This window comes from Lissotriton helveticus, assembly GCF_964261635.1.
Source record: "Lissotriton helveticus chromosome 1_1 unlocalized genomic scaffold, aLisHel1.1 SUPER_1_unloc_10, whole genome shotgun sequence".
NCBI lineage: Eukaryota > Metazoa > Chordata > Amphibia > Caudata > Salamandridae > Lissotriton > Lissotriton helveticus.
In genome coordinates this window covers 3,305,557-3,324,430 of record NW_027611649.1, presented here as the reverse complement: position 1 = coordinate 3,324,430, position 18,874 = coordinate 3,305,557, and the positions used below count along the sequence as shown (strand labels likewise).

General features: G+C 43.9%; 1 protein-coding gene across 1 annotated transcript in view; it reads right to left on the bottom strand.

Moving 5' to 3' along the window:
* Window positions 1-12,659: 12,659 nt before the first annotated feature.
* Window positions 12,660-18,874, bottom strand: part of LOC144805448 (uncharacterized) — a 502,220-nt gene continuing 496,005 nt past the window's right edge. Inside the window, exons 4-5 of the mRNA XM_078671998.1 lie at window positions 14,209-16,327; window positions 12,660-14,039 (exon numbers count right to left, since the gene is read on the bottom strand). Coding sequence (XP_078528124.1) covers window positions 13,985-14,039; window positions 14,209-15,074 — 921 coding nt within the window. The 5' untranslated portion in view covers window positions 15,075-16,327 and the 3' untranslated portion in view covers window positions 12,660-13,984. The remainder of the gene's footprint in view (window positions 14,040-14,208; window positions 16,328-18,874) is intronic.

Below are 18,874 nucleotides of genomic sequence, written 5' to 3'. Positions count from 1 at the left end.
TGCCCTGAATTGTGTGATTTAGGAGATGGGCTCCCCAGCCGGTGAGTGATGCATCTGTTGTTAGCACTATTTGTGAAACTGGCTCTAGGAACGGCCGTCCTTTGGAAAGGTTTTGTGTGTTCCACCACTGCAGAGAGCGATGTGTTTGGCTGTCTACCAACACCAGATCTGTAAGTTGTCCCAGAGCCTAATTCCACTGACATGCCAAACATGCTTGTAAAGGGCGCATCTGAAGTCTTGTGTGAGGTACGATGAAAATGCAAGAGTCCATCATCCCTATTAGCTGCATAAACACTTGTGCTTAGAGAGAGTGTTGAGGCTGAAACTTGGTGATGAGGGTTTGCATGCTGGCTATCCTGGCTGGATTGGGGTATGCTAGAGCTTTGCAAGTGTCTATTGTAGCTCCTAGATACTGATGTACGTAGGAGGGTTGAAGGTGTGACTTGGTGTAGTTTAGTGTGATCCCTAAATCGTGTAATAGCTGGATCATTTGATAAGTGTGATGAACACACTGACGTATGACTTGGCTTTTAAGAGCCAGTCGTCGAGGTATGGAAATGTGTGGATTTGCTGCCTTCTTAAGTGCGCTGCTACTACTGCAAGGCACTTTGTGAACACCCTGACTGCTGTGGTCACCCCAAATGGAAGGACCTTGAACTGATAATGCTGGCCGTTCACTGTGAATCTTAGGTAATTCCTGTGAGCAGGGTGAATGGGAATTTGGAAGTAGGAGTCCTTGAGATCTAGTGTGGCAAGGAAGTCGCCTCTTTGAAGCAGTGGAAGGATCTGCTGAAGAGTGAGCATGTGAAAATGATCGGATTGAACGTAGAAATTGGGAGGTCTGAGGTCCAGTATTGGTCTTAGAGTCGCGTCTTTTTGGGGGATTAGGAAATACAGGGAGTAAACCCCTGTTCATTGATGTTGTATGGGAACTGGTTCTATTGCGTGCTTTTGTAGCAGTGAAAGAACTTCTTGTTTGAGGAGTGTTAGATGTTCCCCGGACATTGGACACTGTTTGGGAGGTAAGTTGAGGGGAGTAGCAGAAAGTTCCAGGCAGTAACCATACTGGATAATATGTCTTATCCACTTGTGGCGGTCTCTGCTGCATCAAGGGCACACTTGATTGATGCATTGGTTATTAACTTACCCTCTTGGATGAGATCATTGGCCTTGGTCTTGTATTGATCTGGTAAATGATACGATAGGGTTTCTAGTTGGTCATAGTGAGCCCTATCATACCTAGCAAGCAATGCTTGTGTGTTGGCTATCCGCCAGTGATTAGCTGCTTGAGCAGCAACTCGTTTGCCGGAAGCATCTAATAATTTATACTTCTTGTCCGGAGGTGGTGCCTCACCAGAGGTCTGAGAATTAGCTCGTTTTCTGCGTTAGCTACCACTAGGGAATCCTAAGGGAGTTGACTTTTGATGTAGGCGGGATCATTGAGAGGAGATTTATATATTTTGACAATTCTCAGATTGAGAATTCTAGCCCTAACAGGGTCTTTAAATATGTCAGGGGCATGTTTAATGACACCTTTTAACATTGGCAGGGTTTGTACAGTCTTTAGTGACTGCTCAAAAGTGTCTGAATGCATTGAAACACCATGGTATGTAGCAGCCCTATTACCCAACTGACTAAAACCAATATTTTCATCTTGGGCAGATGGCTTTGTTGGGTATGCCTGGGGATCAGGGAGGCCTGTGGTACGTCTGTGTCGGTATCAGGGTCTGTGAAAGGGTCATTGTTGCCTCCAACATCCCCTAAATCATCGACCCGTGGTAATGGTGAGTTTGGTGGAAGTATAGGAGAGTGTGGAGGAGAGATAGGATTGGTAGGAAGAACAAGAGAGTGTTGTATGGGTTTAATAGCACAGTTTTTTTTCTTAACATGCACTGCAGGAATGCCTGCTGTATCCAGTTTCCTCTTCGTGTGGAACAGTAGACACATGTCCGGTTTTAGGGTCTATTTGGAGTGCTTTTTTATTCGGATCGATAGGATCTGGTCGAAAAAGTTCTTCCTCTTCGATAGACGCTTTCGGTGCCGATCTTTTCGGGTCCAATCGAGGTTTGGATTTCTGCTCCGGAGCCTTGGAAGGTGTTTTTGGATCCTTCGGCTTCGATGTGGAGGAGGAAATCTTTTTCAGTTCCGAATGCATTGGTTTCGGATCAGATGCCTTTTCTTTCGGTGCCCGGGGTGGTCGATGCTGATTTCTTTCTGGGAGTAGGCTGTGCTTCAGACTTCAGTGCCGATGGAGCCTGTGGGACACTTACATGCGGCTTGCTTGGTCACGAGCTGCCTGAAGCGTGTCCTTGGTCTTTGGAGCCAAGCCAGGGGGCGGGGCTTCTGAACATTGTTTTCGGTCACGACTGGGGCCAACAGGCGAAGTCTTGACCAGGGCCTTCTTTTTTGCAGGTGGGGTTGGGGTTGCGGCAGTGGTACTCACTCGTTCTGGAGGGATGGGGTGGTCTGAGTCGGAGTTGTCTGCTTCAGACACGATTTCCAGTTCCTCAGAATCTTCTCCGGGACATAGGGCTTTCATCAAAGATGTCCACCGGTACCAGAGCTGGTTGCTGCGCCATTATGTGTCTTTTTGGATCGAAAGGAGGAACAGGCCTGGCAATTATTCTCGTTGTGCTCTGTGCTCTGTCGAGAGACCCAGATTACAGACCTTGCGGTGGTCACTGTGTGGAGTCCTTTCCATGAGCCGTAGGCCTGAATGGCGTCGTGAGGCCCAGCGGCCCGTGTCGACGACCGGAATTGAATTTTTGAGGAGCGCATTGAAGGTCACGCGATCGAGAAACAATACCGTCGAATTTTATGATGGTTTGCGCGTCGAAAAGGTTTGGAGATATGATGCCGAACCGGACCGTAGAAGTTACATCCGGACCCGATGGCGGAAAAAACCAATCTGAGGATGGAGTCGATACCCATGCACACTATAGTCCAAGGGAGGAGTCACCTATCTCGTGACTACAAAAGACTTCTTCAAAGACAACAAGGTGCAAGCATCCAAACCCAACACCAGATGGCGATCTATGCACAGAGTGTGAATTCTGTAGCTCATATGCCTCGAACAGTGTGTTTCTGTTGCAGTAACTTGGTGCAGAAAAAAGTGAAGAGTCGACATGGCACACATCCTTGTGTGCCATGCCCATAAACCACTGCCCTGGCATACATAAGTCACTCCTCTAGCTGGGTGCACTATGCCAGTGGTGAGTGTACAGGTGCATGAGCCCTATATCCCTACAGTGCCCAAGTCTATTTCTGGGCATTGTAAGTGCAGTGCTGCCATTAAGAATATATGGTGCTGGGAGCTTGTCATTACGAACTCCACAGCACCATAATGGCTACACTGAAGACTGTGAAGTTTGGTATCAAACTTCTCAGCACATTAAACCCACACTGATGCCAGTGTGGGATTTAATGTAAAATGCACAACAGATGGCATCTTAGAGATGCCCCCTGAAACTCAACCAACTCCTGGGGACCTGACTGAGTGGCTGCTTAGGCTGCCACCACCAGACATGTTTCTGGACGCCTGGGTCGAAGCTTGCTGCTCTCGGGGGCCTGAAACAATGCACATCCTGGAAAGTGCCAAGCCTCCTCCCCCAGAATAGGCAGGGTTCACGAAGGGGAAACTTCAAAGGCATGCCACCTTTGTGAGACTCTCCAGACCATTTGCCGCTTTCAGCAATGGGTCCCCACGGGTTCTACCCCCCACTTTGGGCGGGAGAACTGGCGCGAAAAACAAGTGCGGAAGAGAGGTGTGCCCACCTCTGCCAACTCCACCCCTAATGTGGGGGAGGCGAGGTGAAGCACAACCATCTTGAGGATGGGGGGACCCAGCCAACCAGGGACAGGCTCCTGCCCCCCTCCCACTGAATTGTGACAGAATAGGGGGTGTACCCACCCCAGGGAAGGGACCCATTGGTCCCTGCCCTTTACCTACCTGTAACGTCCCTAAATTTAGTATTTATTGACAGCCTTAACCTTCCTTCCTCAGATCCAGCAACAAGAAAAGAAGATAAGAAGGACGAGAAGCCGTGCAGAGCTAAGAGGATGACGCCCACTGACTTGGCCCCAGCCCTACAGGCCTTTCTCCCCTTGAACCTGCTCCTGCGAAACCCCGGCCTTTCCAGCAGCCAGCACCCTCATAAACCCCAGAGGACCTGGCTGCCTTCACTTTCAAGACTGTTTCTCCTGTGAACACCGGACGTGTTTAAACTGCAGCTTCTGGTGCCAGCCAGAAACCGAGAATCCATCCCACTCCACACCCGCCGAACCAGACCCGAGCTCTAGTGGAAAAACACCACAAGGAGGTCCCCCCAGCGATCCTAACCCGAGATCCGGCGACCCAAGACTTGCCTCAAGCCTCCAGAAGACGTCTGTAGCCTCAATCCAGAGGACCCCCCTACCGTGACCGGAGCGGGTAAGAAAATCCGGCGTCCAAAGGCACCCCTACATCCGACGCCCCACGGCCTTGTGTGCCCAACCCAGCGGTGCCTAACCAATCTTCAAGATCCCAACTTACCACTAGAAGTGGTGGTCGCTCCTGGAAGATCCTCGTCCACAAGCCTGCAGTGTTTCTTTGTCCTGGAGAATCTCTATTGAAATCAACAGGGCACCCGACCTCAAAACAGCCCCTGCGCCCGGCCGCCCTAGTGCCGCTGAGGGTGGACCTTTGGTCCCCAACTTGCCCTGAGCTAAACCCTAGGAGCTTTGCTCCCACAATCCTGTGGCCTGCTTGCCAGCCGCCACCAAACGAAGCCCCCTATCCTCCATAGGATAACATTGGGCCTCACTCTGCAACCGGCCGTCCTAGTGCCGCTGAGGGTGCAACAACAGTGCATCACTGACCCTGGGAGACCCCCTGAGCCTAACCCCAGAACATTAACTCCCACAGTCAATTACTTGCCTGAAAACCGTTAACCTGTTTTCCCTCCATAGGATAACATGGACACTTTTTCTCCAAAATGTTTCGAAGTGTGGAGTTTTGAAATCTAAAAATATTTTTTTAAACTGCACAAATAACCAAAACGTGTTTACTTACCTTTTCAAGGGAATGTCCCAGTGCTGAATCTAGGTATCCAAAGCAATACAAAAGGGCAGAGCGTTTGAGCAAACCAAACACTCACCCCCAGTCAACTGATCTGGGTGTAATCCATCACCATTCTTTAGCTCACTCCGCTACCCCAGTTCAGACATGGCCATATGCAAATCAGTCTGACCCTGTACCTCATGGGAAGAGTCCAGCCCGAACTGCCAAGCCATGTCTTCCCTGGACCGGAAACAATTATCCTGGGACCGGTTTCGGGTTCATAACCCTCGTCAGCCAGGCTATCTTGAATCAAGTGGCAAAGTGAGCAAGGGACTCACATCTGAGCACACCCTGCCAACTTAGGGCGAACAAAGCGATACAAAAGGGGATGATAGACGGAATCTAGGTATCCAGCACTGAGTTAGAAAAGTAACACGAAAAGTTTATTGTAGAAGCCCATTCATTTCAATGTACTGCTCCAAAAAGTTTCCAAGTGTGGAGTTTTGAAAACTGAAAATATTCTTTAAAAATCATGCGAATAACCAAAACTTAATTACCTAGCTGTTTCTAGGAAATGTACCAGTGCTGAATCTAGGTATCCAGCACTGAGTTAGAAAAGAAAAGCAAGAAGTTACTTATCTGCAATTTAGTGAAAAAGCCTATTCATATCAATGTACTGTATTTGCTAAGTGTTGCATACTTCTTCTCCCCTGTAAATCAAACAAAGTACAATTTCTACTGCATACTCGAACTGTGTTCATACAAGTAAATGATTACCGCAAAGTATTTTTATGCTTACCTGTGCCAGGCTTGCTTGGTTCTAGAAATAAAACAACAGTATATTTTTTATACAAAAACAATTGGCCTAGAGTTCAGTTCTTGAGTGTGTGAATTCATTTGCTGACTGAGTGTGTACATCAAATGCTTAACACTGTCCTCTTATACTACATGTGTAGGGACATCATGCAAGGAGGAGTGGAAGCTATGGGCTGTGCACGACAAGCAGGCTTACACATGGAACATACTCCCAAGGGTGTTGAGCTTAACTTCATCTTGCTTGAATTTGATCTAACATCTGTAATAAATAAGCTGCCTCAGGGGAAAACAGACATTACTCCCACCTTTATTGGGAGAGGGTGTGAGACCGTTATTGATTTCACCTTTGTATATACCCCCTTTTACTCTCTGGTTACCGATTTTTCTGTGCAGGCGAGTGAATGCAGTGACCACAACCCCATTTGTGTCTCAACTGGCTGGACCCTAACACTCGGACAAATCAAGGTGGGCGGGGGGCTGGTGTCCCCCTTACAGAGGTGGAAGCGGGAAGGAGCGTAAAGTGCGGGTGTATTGTCCACAAGCTACTCCACGAGTGCCTTTTAACTCGGTGTCGCAGCGAGTTTGCCACCTGTCTCGGCGATGAGGCAAGTGCTCCAGACATCATGGGTGCATTTGGATCCATGTCTACTGTCATAGTTACTACAGGCCCCGGGTGGGGTCTGTAAGCAACCAGGTCCACGATGGTTTGACTAGGGGTGCTCCCAGGCTTCCAGGAACCTGAGACAGGCCTTGGGTGTTAAGCCCCGAGACTGGGTGGCGGTCAAAGGACTACGAAGAGCATATAAGGCTGCTCTAGCAACTCGCGAGTCTGTCCTGAAGGAGGAGGCCTGGATCAATTTAGTGGAGGCTAGTACACTGCGTAATAGCTCAAAGTTCTGAGGCATTATTAACAGCCCATTTCTATCTGGAAATAATGCTAATTTATTGGATGCCCAAATCACAGAGGATGATTGGGTACATCATTTCGAGGGTATCTAGGGGCAGGAAAGGGTGGAAGGCAAGTCAGAACTTATTTTCACCACGCAAGAGGTGAGTGCCGGTATTCTGGGTCTATCTAAAAACAAGGCCCCCGCGCCAGATGGGATCCCACCAGATCTCTACGTCGCCCACTTGAAAACCTGGGTGCCTGTCCTTACAGCTGTCATCAATGCTGCAGTCCAGGTTGGACGCCCAGATTCTTGGGCTTTATGGATTATAGTACCGGCATTTAAAAAGGGAGATCGGTACAGTACCTATTGTTATAGGCTCATTTCTCTTCTGGACTCAGTGGTGGGCCGCATGGTACTTGACACACTTGTATCTTGGGTTGAAGAAAACAACTTTTTATCCGATATCCAATAAGGCTTTCGCCCAGGTCGTTCCACTGTGGAACAGTGTTTAAACCTGTACATGGTTCTGAACAAATACACTGTGGCTCGTTCCAGCCCCATATACCTAGCCTTCAAGGACCTGTCCTCAGCATTCGACTGTGTCAATAGGTCCAAGCTGTGGCAGTTGATGTCCTCCATTGGCATTGACAGTAACATCATTTTATTTCTGAGGGATCTTCACTGTGATTCAACCGCGGTTGTCCGCTATTCAAAGGATCTGAAAGTGTCCAGTCAGCTTGACATCAAGAGAGCGGTGTGTCAAGGGTGCATTTTAGCACCAGTTCTTTTCATCCATATATATTAATTCCTTAGAGAAGGCCCTTTTGATCACACATGCTGATTGTCCCCAGGTAGGCAAGCGTAGCCTGCCAGTCCTATACGCAGATGACGCAGTCCTTGGGCGAGAACAGCTAGGTGCCTACAAATTCTTTTGAATCCTTTTGCCCTTTTTATGAAGGACTTAGACCTTTCGTTTAATCATTCCAAGTCGTTCATTATGCAGGTGGGACCTCGTAAAGCTAAGCAGTTCACTTTTAAATTCGGACTTTCGTCAATACCGAAGACCAATATTTTCTCCTATTTGGGAGTTGTGTTTGACGATTCCTTGAGTTGGTGCCCTTTGCTTACTTGGAAGAAAGGTGATCTAGTGAAAGCTTTTGCAGCTGTTTTTAACTTTGCCAGCAGAAGGGGAGGGAAGCCAATAGGGTCTCTTTTGAAGACATATGAAGACAAATATATCTCAAAGGTTAGTTATGGGAGTGAGATATGGGGCCACATTGGGGTAGGGGCAGAGCAAAGTGCTGAAAACTCTTTCCTGTGATGGTCCCTTTCTGTCCCACAAAGCACCCCGGTTAATGTTGTGCACAAAGAGTTGGGGATGCCTTTCCTCTCAGATGTACTGGATTTCCGTCCCCTGGCTTTGTGGCTTAATATTTGGGCTAATTAAGAAAATACACTTAGCAAAGATGTCCTACAGGAATGCCTTTCACTTGACCATGTATCAAGCATCCGATGGCTCCAGTATAGAAGAGTTGGCCTTACCAGGGTAGGTGGGAACTATTCGCTAACCCTGAGCGCATATGTAAGATGGACCTTTCTCTGGTCAAAGAGTGTTTTTTAAAGAATGAGCTGCTGTGATAGAGAGGGAAATGAGCTGTGTAAGCCTAGTGTGCGTAAGTACATTGTGTTAAAAACTGTACCAACCACCGAACCGTATCTTCTAGGGCTTAAAAGCATTCATGATCGTTTTCTATTGATCCGGTTTCGGCTCAACCTCTTCTATTACCTCATGGCACACCCTCGCGTCCTCCACAGAGGCCTGTGTCTCATGCCCTGTGGCTGCAACGGTGAGTCTCCTCAGGACATGATGCACTTTTTATTGTTTTGTAGTTTTTATGCTGTCCCTAGAAAGTTATTTATTATTCCCATTCTCAAAAAAGTGGGTTTTAGGCGGGTGAGACCAGCTCTTATCTTTTACAACTGCTCTCTAATGACACTGTTTTGCATATGCTTAACTTTTTATGGGTCGCTGTTAGACTCCGGTCAAGCTGCGATTAACTTCTGTACTGTAATTCATGAATTTTTATCTTGTGTTCTGATTAACTTGGACATATTATAATTGTCAATCTGTAACTTGGAAGATGTTTTATCATTTTATGTATGACTTTTATGGTTTTCTATTATGAAACCGAATAAATACAATAATCACTAGGGGATTCATTTAGAGGGTAGCATGGTATCCCTCACAATAACTCAAGGAGTCACAGTTCACACAATGGACATGCTTTGTTCCCCCTACTTCCAACATTACATGTACCCCTAATCACCTGCCCAAACCTCTCCCTGCTGATGCCAATGTGGTCGTCCGTCATCCCACAGACCATCTTTTTGGCCCCTTTGAAAGTGCCCATACAATAAAAATGCTGCAGTTGTAAATACATATCAACTACCATTTGTTGTGTTTGAAACATTTTATTGAATAATGAAACCTAATAAACATAAGCTGATTATTAAAACAAAACAAAACATCAGTTGCCATACACATAAGAGACAAAAGTTGTACATAAAAATCAACATACTGTAACACAGCAAAGTTATGTAGAGCACAATTCAATTTCGGGCAATCTTTAAAGTTTAACAATAGAAACGTTCATAAAGAACAGGAAAGAAAACACAGAAGGTAGGAAACAGTGATTTCATTAATGTAATGCTTCCTACATATAGAAAAAAAAACTAATTATTTTCCTTAAGCAATAAAGTCTGCAAACTAAAATACTAAGAGAAATATATTGAACAATGAACATTTCATGTGTAATTTGAATTTAATTTGAATGTTTTAACCTCCTCAGCATTATTTGACTCATGATTACAACCTGAATGCTTTCTGGAAAGGAACCGCCTCATGGGGTTCAAATCACATCTCTTCTAACATTAGGATTAAAATGATAAACTTGAATTTCAATTCAATTCTTGGAGATCAACAACTTTAAATATATACAAAAACCATACACTTTGGTAAAATTGTCACCTAAACTTGAATTCAATCCACCTTTTTAATAAACACTTCCCATTCCAGCAAGCATCACAGGACCACTTGTGGTTATCTTCCCAATTAGTGATAATGTTTCAGATGTCAACAACAATAAATATGTTTAGAATTTTACCTCTGAAAGCAAAAACATGCCATTTCTGAATCATGGTGCAAAATAAAATGTAGGAACAGAAGGGCATCTTTAGGTATAGCATTCATTAAGGTTTGACCATGCTTGAAACTAGAATTCCTGATTGTTTGGACATTTAAATGTCATATTTTTGAAAGAGTTCTAACAGACCAGCAAGAGTTCCGCGAAAAATAGAAGATGACTGAATTGTACTTAGAGAAAATGTGCTGATAATTAATCTATTGATGTAAAATACAGTGGTCAGGCAATGCTTGTGAATCGAATCTATTCAGATTTTAACTCCATAGTTTGTTCAATAAATTGACTGAGCATAATACTTGAAGGTCCATCTCTCAGATCAGTTCTATTACAGTTTTATTTGCGATAACACTAAAAGATCAATGATATATAGATTTTAAAAGCCATGGGTGGAATTGATCCTTGGTCTAAATCTAGATTATTGTCTGGAATAGAAACCAGTTCAAAAAGATCAAATTTAAAAGGAGTGAATATGTTTGTTATATTGGTTTAGAGTAAACCCAGAAGACACACATTGGACCTAAAACTCAGAAAATGTATCTAAAGATTATGATTACATCCTATGTATGTCCATAGACCGCTTAGGTGCTTTCCTGTTTAAGTGACAACATTTGCGAATATATTTAACAAAACATTAAAGCTGGATGTCAGAAAGTCTTTAAGTATTGTGTAAGAGTTATGTGTAATGGTTTTTATTTGATCTGAAGCAACACTTACACTAAATAGGTACGTGCACAGGTTATCATTCAACTAACATTATTAGCAAACTTAATTTGGAGGGAATTGAGAAAAATAGTCTCATGTACCAAGGGTTTTATTGTTCAAAAATCCACTGGTTGGGTAATTCACAGAGTTTGCAAATGCTAAACCCCTTTTTGAAATGTACTAAGCCCATTTAACAATTCAGAATTTGGAAGGGGAATGTTAATAGTGTCCCTTTTGAATATGTAATACATCCTTAAGGTATGTATTAAGCTTTGAAACCATATGTGGACTGCAAAACAGTAACAGGAGGTAGTAACCCGAGGGGGAGTTTCTGAATCTGAAAGTAAAATGGGGTGCATTAAAAATGCCTTTATTTAAACGCAATAACAGACACAGGAGTGAGCTGACTCCACAAGCAATCACTTTTACCAAATGGATTATTAATGCAAGAACCTCAGTATTTTCTATATTGCTGAAATGTAGTCTCTAATATTTTTGAAATGTGGTGTAAATATTTGTTCCTGTTATTTCCCATTTCAATATTGTCATGAAATGTACCTATTCTTTTTGTCAAACATATTGAAATATCTTTTTTTTAATCTGTTTTATTTTCTAAATCAGGAGTAGAACATAGGTCCAGATGTGCACAGCGTTAAGCCCACAACCCATTGAGGGCCGGCCGCGTTGGTTTCAAGAGTTTCCCAGCATAGAAAAAGGCAATAATAAACTAATTGGAACACAGCATGTCGCCTACAACCCATGTTAGGCCGGCCGCGTGATCTAGTACATATAACAATATTAGCGTGTTGTGGGAAGTCTCAGGACCTGTTTAAAACCAATAAAATTGAGAACACAGGCTAGAACCCCATATAAAGTGGATAGCGGTAGATGGACAGAAAAGGGTCAAAAAAAGAGATAGAAAGGAGAGGTATACAGCAAAGTAGGCGGTTGGGTGGACGGACGGAAATAGGTGTGTGACGGTGTCAGGTGTGGCGAATGAAGGTCTTAATGCTTGTTGAAGGGGTTGGCGGGCACTACTGTTCTAATTATGTGAGAAGCCTGTTAGGATCTGGCGGAAGTATAGCATCCTCAAAGAGTCGCAGCGCTTTTTAACTTTTGAGGGTAAATAACGTGCATGTTCTATTTTATAGAGGTATTAAACTAAGGGTCGCCAAACAGCTGTGAAGCGGGTGTCTCGTGATTGCAGTCGCGCTGTAAAAAGTTCCATAGTTATTACATACCACTAGCGCACAAACCAAGCGGCAATTGGGGGAGTCTCCGCTTTTTTCCAGTATAGTGCTATAAGTTGTTTAGCCGCCCCAAGCATGTGAAGTGTTATAGTCCAATCGCTGTGAGTGAGTGCATTTAGGTTATCAGGTTTGAGGTACTGGGCTTCCCCCTGGCTGTGGACTCAGGCAGGGGGAAGCCCAATACCTCCTTAATATGACTAAGGACTTCCTTCCAGAGCAGGATCAGGAGTGGACAATCCAATCAAATGTGATCATAGCCGAATATCCTGGACTTGCTGCTAGGGAGGATAGATCCAAAACTGTGCTGTGTCCAGAACCGCTCCGATGAAAAGGAGCTTATAGGAGGGAATCAGGTGCGACTTCAGCACGTTAACTGTGAACCCCAGCAAATGCAGGAAGTCCGTCGTAGTCTGGAGGTGGGAGACGACAGCCTTGGCGAGCTCGCCTTCAACAGCCAGTCGTTAAGATAGGGGAAGACTGGAACCCCTGATCTGCGCAGATGAGCTGCGACCACCGCCATCACTTTTGTGAACACCCGGGGGGGCTGGTAAGGCCAAAGGGTAGCGTGGTAAACTGTAAATGCGTGTGGCCTACCGTAAACCGCAGGTAATGCCGGTGGGCAGGCAAGACGGGGATGTGAAAGCAAGTGGCCTGCAAGTCCAACGCTACCATCAAATCTCCAGGGTCGAAGGCAGACAAGACATGAGCCAAGGTTAACATCTTGAACTTCTCCTTTCGGAGGAAGCGGTTGATGTCCCTGAGGACTAAGATAGGATGCAGGCCTTTGTCCTTCTTCGGTACCAAGAAGTAGTGGGAGTAGCAACCCCGACCTAATTCTGGCACAGGGACGCGCTTGATAGCTCCCTTGGCAAAGAGATCCATAACTTCCTGGAAGAGAAGGGCCAAATGATCCTCCGACATGGGATGAAATCACCATAAACGGCATGACCCTTATGCACTCCGCTGCTTGCGGAACTCCGCGTAGACCCAAGAGTTTTTTTGTCACTTTGCGGAGTTCCTCACTGAGGAACTCCGCATAGGCTTAATCTTATCATTAATAAATAGATATCAGTCATATGTTAAGAAACAAGGGTGAGTAGAAACCTTTTGGGTGGAGTAAAATTTAAGACATTATTATTGTGATTTTTGGGCAATTAGTTGATTTTTGCAAGCACTAACACTTCTCTGTGTATAGTAGAGACCTTGAGAGTTTTGTAACTTTCAGATACTCAAATTGTGGATTCTGTTGCAATTAAAAATATTTCCAGGCCTGAAATTTCTTTGGATGTTGCATGCGGGCAGCCTAAGTTATCCTGCAAGAGTTTCTTGATGAATTCTATTGCAACTACAATATGTGCTCTCTCATGTAAAGTCAGGTTGTTAGAAGCTTTTCTGCAAACTCAAGATACACCTTACTTTTCACCTGGTGTGGATGCATTTCTCATGTTTAGTGAGATCTCTTTTCTGAGTATAACGTTTCTGGCTTTCCCCTCCTGTATATGGCTTTAGTCCAGTGTGAATTCTCTCATGTGAAATGACATTGTATTCAAGACTGAACCTTATCTACAATTCAGAACACACATAAGGCTTTCTTCCCCCGTGTGAGTTCGCTCAAGTCAAGTGAGAAGTAATTTGTAACCAAAACATTGCTTGCATTTCGATAAGGTTTTTCCCCAGAGTGGGATCTCTCATGAAGCATAACACTGTCTTTCAGATTCAACCTTTTATGTCATAAGGATTTTCTCCAGTGTGGAGTTTCTCATGGTGAAATAGCGTTTTTCTCTGCAGCTTTTCTGGCATTCAGAACACTAATAAGGTGTTTCATCAGTATGGAGTCGCTTATAGTTAGTGAGGCTGTGCCTATCAAATAGGAATTTCTGGCATTCACAGAAATTGGTAATGTTTTTCCCCTGTGTGCGACTGCTCATGTAGAGTGAGATTGAGTTTATAATTGATGATTTTATGGCATTCGGAGAACTGAATTATTTTGATGGTGTGTTTTCTTATGGCGCTAGTAACCATCTCTACCTCTGCATCTTTTCTGACATTTAGAGCACTGATAATTTTATTCACCAGTGTGGATTCTCACATGTTCAGTAAGATGAGATTTTTGGCCGAAACATTTTTGGCATTCGGAGCACTGATAATGTTTTTCCCCAGTGTGGGTTCTTATATGCTGAGTGAGACTGCTTTTTTGAATGAAACATATCTGGCATTCAGAGCACTGATAAGGTTTTTCCCCAGTATGGATTTTTATATGCTGAGTGAGACGGCTTTTTACACTGAAACATATGTGGCATTCGGAGCACTGATAAGGTTTTTCCCCAGTGTGGATTTTTATATGCTGAGTGAGACTGCTTTTTAAACTGAAACATATCTGGCATTCGGAGCACTGATAAGGTTTTTCCCCAGTGTGGATTTGTATATGCTTAGTGAGACTGCTTTTTAAACTGAAACATATCTGGCATTCGGAGCACTGATAAGGTTTTTCTCCAGTGTGGATTCTTATATGCACAGTGAGATGGCTTTTTTGACTGAAACATTTGTGGCATTCAGAGCACTGATAAGGTTTTTCCCCAGTGTGGATTCTTATATGCTGAGTGAGATCCCTTTTTTGCCTGACACATATCAGGCATTCAGAGCACTGATAAGGTTTTTCCCCAGTGTGGATTTTTATATGCTCAGTGAGATTGCTTTTTTGACGGAAACATTTGTGGCATTCAGAGCACTGATAAGGTTTTTCCCCAGTGTGGGTTCTTATATGCTGAGTGAGACTGCTTTTTTCACTGAAACATGTGTCGCATTCAGTGCACTGATAACGTTTTACCCAAGTGTGGGTCCTTGTATGTTTAGTGAGTCTTTTTTTGTCACTGAAACATTTCTGGCATTCAGAGCACTGATAAGGTTTTTCCCCAGTGTGGAATCTCACATGTGCAGTTAGAAGTGATTTAAGTTTGAAATGTTTTGGGCATTCAGAGCACTGATAATGTTTTTCCACAGAGTGGGTTAATGCATGTTGATATAGACTCGCTTTGACTCTAAAGCTTTTCTGGCATTCAGAGCACTGAAAAGGTTTTTCCACAGTGTGGATTCTCATATGCTCAGTGAGATAAGATTTACGCCTGAAACTTTTTTGGCATACTTTGCACTGAGAGTGGTTTTCCCCTGTGTGCATTCTGTCAAATTCTGTGAGATATGATTTATGGCTGTATCTTTTTGGGCACAGGTAACTTTTTTCCCTAACTTTGGTTATTTTGCCTCAATTTTAGAGTCGGGCTTGTTTAGATAATGTTCAGCACTTATCTCTAAAAGAAATTGTGTGTAATCTTCTCAACACTTGAATTGAGCAAAAAAATGTCGGGAAGCAGTCCTGTAACACCTGTTGAAATCTTTCTAACAGATAATAGTCTTTAGGTAATAGCCTCTCCGGCAGCAACTTAATTTGTGACTGAAGTTTTTCCCAAATCTATTTGTATAGGTTCTTAGCAATGCAGTAATAAGGTGTTAGTCTGATATTTAATGATTAAACTGATAAGTACCTTTTTGCACTGGTGTAATGGCAGTAACTGAGGGCTTTAGAACATGCAGAGTACTATTGTGGATCATTAGTCGCAGAACATCAGTTCCTTCTACCCTTTCTATGTTTGGGGTAAGTTTAAGGTTTGTAGTTCTGAGGATGAGGATTTATTTACATTAGATATAGCGCAACAGTGCTCCTTTAATCCATTTTTATATTTAACAGTTTTACATATGACTCCTGCACAAAAGATAATGTTGAGGCGATTTACATAGAATTACAAAACAGTACACAATAAAAAGGAAACAATCTGAGATGGTCATTAACACAATAGAGTGGTGAATTTTTAAGGTTTTCGCAAGAAAGAGCAGAGTGGGTGAAGGTGTTTTATATCCCGAGGCAGATAGTCTCAAACTTGCGTAACTGGTTAAAAACGGTTGTTGAACAAAGGTGATTTCCCAATCTTTTGGTTGTTAACGTGTCAGCTTCGGAGTCTTCTTTCAGCGTGTTTTCTTTGATGGTATCCAGAAGAAACCTTTAGTTGTAACTTTCATTTATGTAGTGTGTGCTTCCTCTCTAAAATTACATGATGCTTTAGATGAACGTTATTCTGTCATGCTGAGGCAATTTGTCTTTCTGATAATATTTCAGATGAGGATACTGAAGCGGTCTTTCTACATTATTTCTGATGCTGTGTGCACAGATATGGCTTTGCTCTGGGTTAATGAAATGCAAAATTAAAGACTTCACTTACAGATATAGTACTTTCCTCGCCACACTTAGATTTTTGGAAATTGTTTAAACGTAGAATGCTGGATGTTCTTCAGTTTTTCAAAATAATCCTTCTTATGGCACTGACATTCAGTTGCTTAGTGCTAAATATTGCTTTCTTCGTCCGTAATTTCAATCACCTATAGTATTAAAATTAAATAGTTAATACATGTACATTTCCAAAAATATAATTTACAAGCCAAATCAATGTAGACTTTTGAATATGCTGAGCTGTTTTTCAGACAGAGCAGAGTGCAGAATGGTAGCATGAGAGTACTTGGATGTAGGAGTGAGGTTTTGTAGAATTTTCAACATTTTATTAAGCTCACAAAGGATACATGTACCCTATGGAGTTCCAACATCGAATCCCAAAGGCAGATTTGAAAGTCATATGGACTGGCACCAAACAGATATTAAAAAACGATATTCTATTAATTAATTTGTAATGCAGATTTCAGGGAAGGGAATGACTCCTCCACGGACAACAGGCGTTTTCCCCTGCCCTGAGTTACCACCTACTTGTATCTGGTTTCCTGACTTTTGAGTTTTGGCCTCTGCCTCAAGCAAATCTATTGTGTGCTGCGAGGACTATGCCTAGACCAGGGGTCTCCAACCTTTTGTGTAGTCAGAGCTACTTCTGGCCAGTGAAAATCGTCGTGAGCTACTGAACCCGAAGCAACTCGCGCATTTTTCCGAGAGACCCCCCCACGCCCAGTTTCATTGACTTTAAGCCTAATTTCATCAGAGCCCATACTGTGCATTTCTGCCCTCCGTTTCACTCGTTTTTTGTGCCTTTCTGCCCTCTGTTTCACTCGTTTTCCCCTTGTTTTTTGTGGCTTCTCAACTCTGTTTCACTCGTTTTCCCCTTGTTTTTTTGTGCACTTCTGCACTCTGTTTCACTCGTTTTCCCCTTGTTTTTGTGCCCTTCTGCCCTCTGTTTCCCTCGTTTTTTGTGCCTTTCTGCCCTATGTTCCACCCGTTTTCCCCTTGTTTTTGTGCCCTTCTGCCCTGTTTCACTTGTTTTTTGTGCCCTTCTGCCCTCTGTACCCTCGATTTTGTGGCCTTCTGCTCTCTGTTTCTCTCGTTTTCCCCTTGTTTTTTGTGCCCTTCTGCCTCTGTTTCACTCGTTTTCCCCTTGTTTTTGTGCCCTTCTGCCCTCTGTTTCCCTCGTTTTTTGTGCCTTTCTGCCCTATGTTCCACCCGTTTTCCCCTTGTTTTTGTGGCCTTCTGCCCTCTGTTTCACTCGTTTTTCCCTTGTTTTTTGTGCCCTTCTGTCCTGTTTCCCTTGTTTTCTGTGGCCTTCTGCTCTCTGTTTCCCTCGTTTTTAATGCCCTTCTGCCCTCTGTTTCCCTAGTTTTTTGTGGCCTTCTGCCCTCTGTTTCACTCATTTTCCCCTTGTTTTTTGTGCCCTTCTGTCCTGTTTCCCTTGTTTTCTGTGGCCTTCTGCTCTCTGTTTCCCTCGTTTTTAATGCCCTTCTGCCCTCTGTTTCACCCGTTTTCCCTTTGTTTTTGTGCCCTTCTGCCCTCTGTTTCACTTGTTTTTCCCTTGTTTTTTGTGCCCTTCTGCCCTCTGTTTCACTCGTTTTTTGTGCCTTTCTGCCCTCTGTTCCACCCGTTTTCCCCTTGTTTTTGTGCCCTTGTGCCCTTTGTTTCACTCGTTTTCCCCTTGTTTTTCGTGCCCTTCTGCCCTGTTTCCCTTGTTTTCTGTGGCTTTCTGCTCTCTGTTTCACTCGTTTTCTCCTTGTTTTGTGCCCTTCTGCCCTCTGTTTCCCTAGTTTTTCTTGCCCTTCTGCCTCTGTTTCCCTCGTTTTTTGTGGCCTTCGGCCCTCTGTTTCACTCGTTTTCACCTTGTTTTCTGTGCCCTTCTGCCTTCTGTTTCCCTCTTTTTATGTGAGCTTCTGCCCTGTTTCACTCGTTTTCCACTTGTTTTTCGTGCCCTTCTGCCCTCTGTTTCCCTCGTTTTTCGTGCCCTTCTGCCCTGTTTTTTGTGGCCTTCTGCTCTCTGTTTCACTCGTTTTCCCCTTGTTTTTTGTGCCCTTCTGCCCTCTGTTTTCCTCGTTTTTTGCGGCCATCTGCCCTGTTTCACTCGTTTTCCCCTTGTTTTTCGTGCCTTTCTCGCCTCTGTTTCCCTTGTTTTTTGTGCCCTTCTGCCCTCTGTTTCCCTCGTTTTTTGTTTGTGCCCTTCTGCACTCTGTTTCCATCATTTTTCGTGCCCTTCTGCACTCTGTTTCCATCATTTTTCGTGCCCTTCTGCCCTCTGTTTCCCTAGTGTTTCGTGCCCTTCTGACCTGTTTCCCTCGTTTTTTTGTGCCTTTCTGCCCTCTGTTCCACCCTTTTTCCCCTTGTTTTTGTGGCCTTCTGCCATCTGTTTCACTCGTATTCCCCTTGTTTTTTGTACCCTTCTGCCCTGTTTCCCTTGTTTTCTGTGGGCTTCTGCTCTCTGTTTCACTCATTTTCCCCTTGTTTTGTGCCCTTCTGCCCTCTGTTTGCCTCATTTTTTGTGGCCTTTTGCCCTCTGTTTCACTTGTTTTCCCATTGTTTTTTGTGCCCTTCTGCCCTCTGTTTCCCTCGTTTTTTGTGGCCTTCTGCTCTCTGTTTCACTTGTTTTTTTTGGCCTTCTGCTCTCTGTTTCACTCGTTTCCCCCTTGTTTTTTGTGCCCTTCTGCCCTCTGTTTCACTTGTTTTCC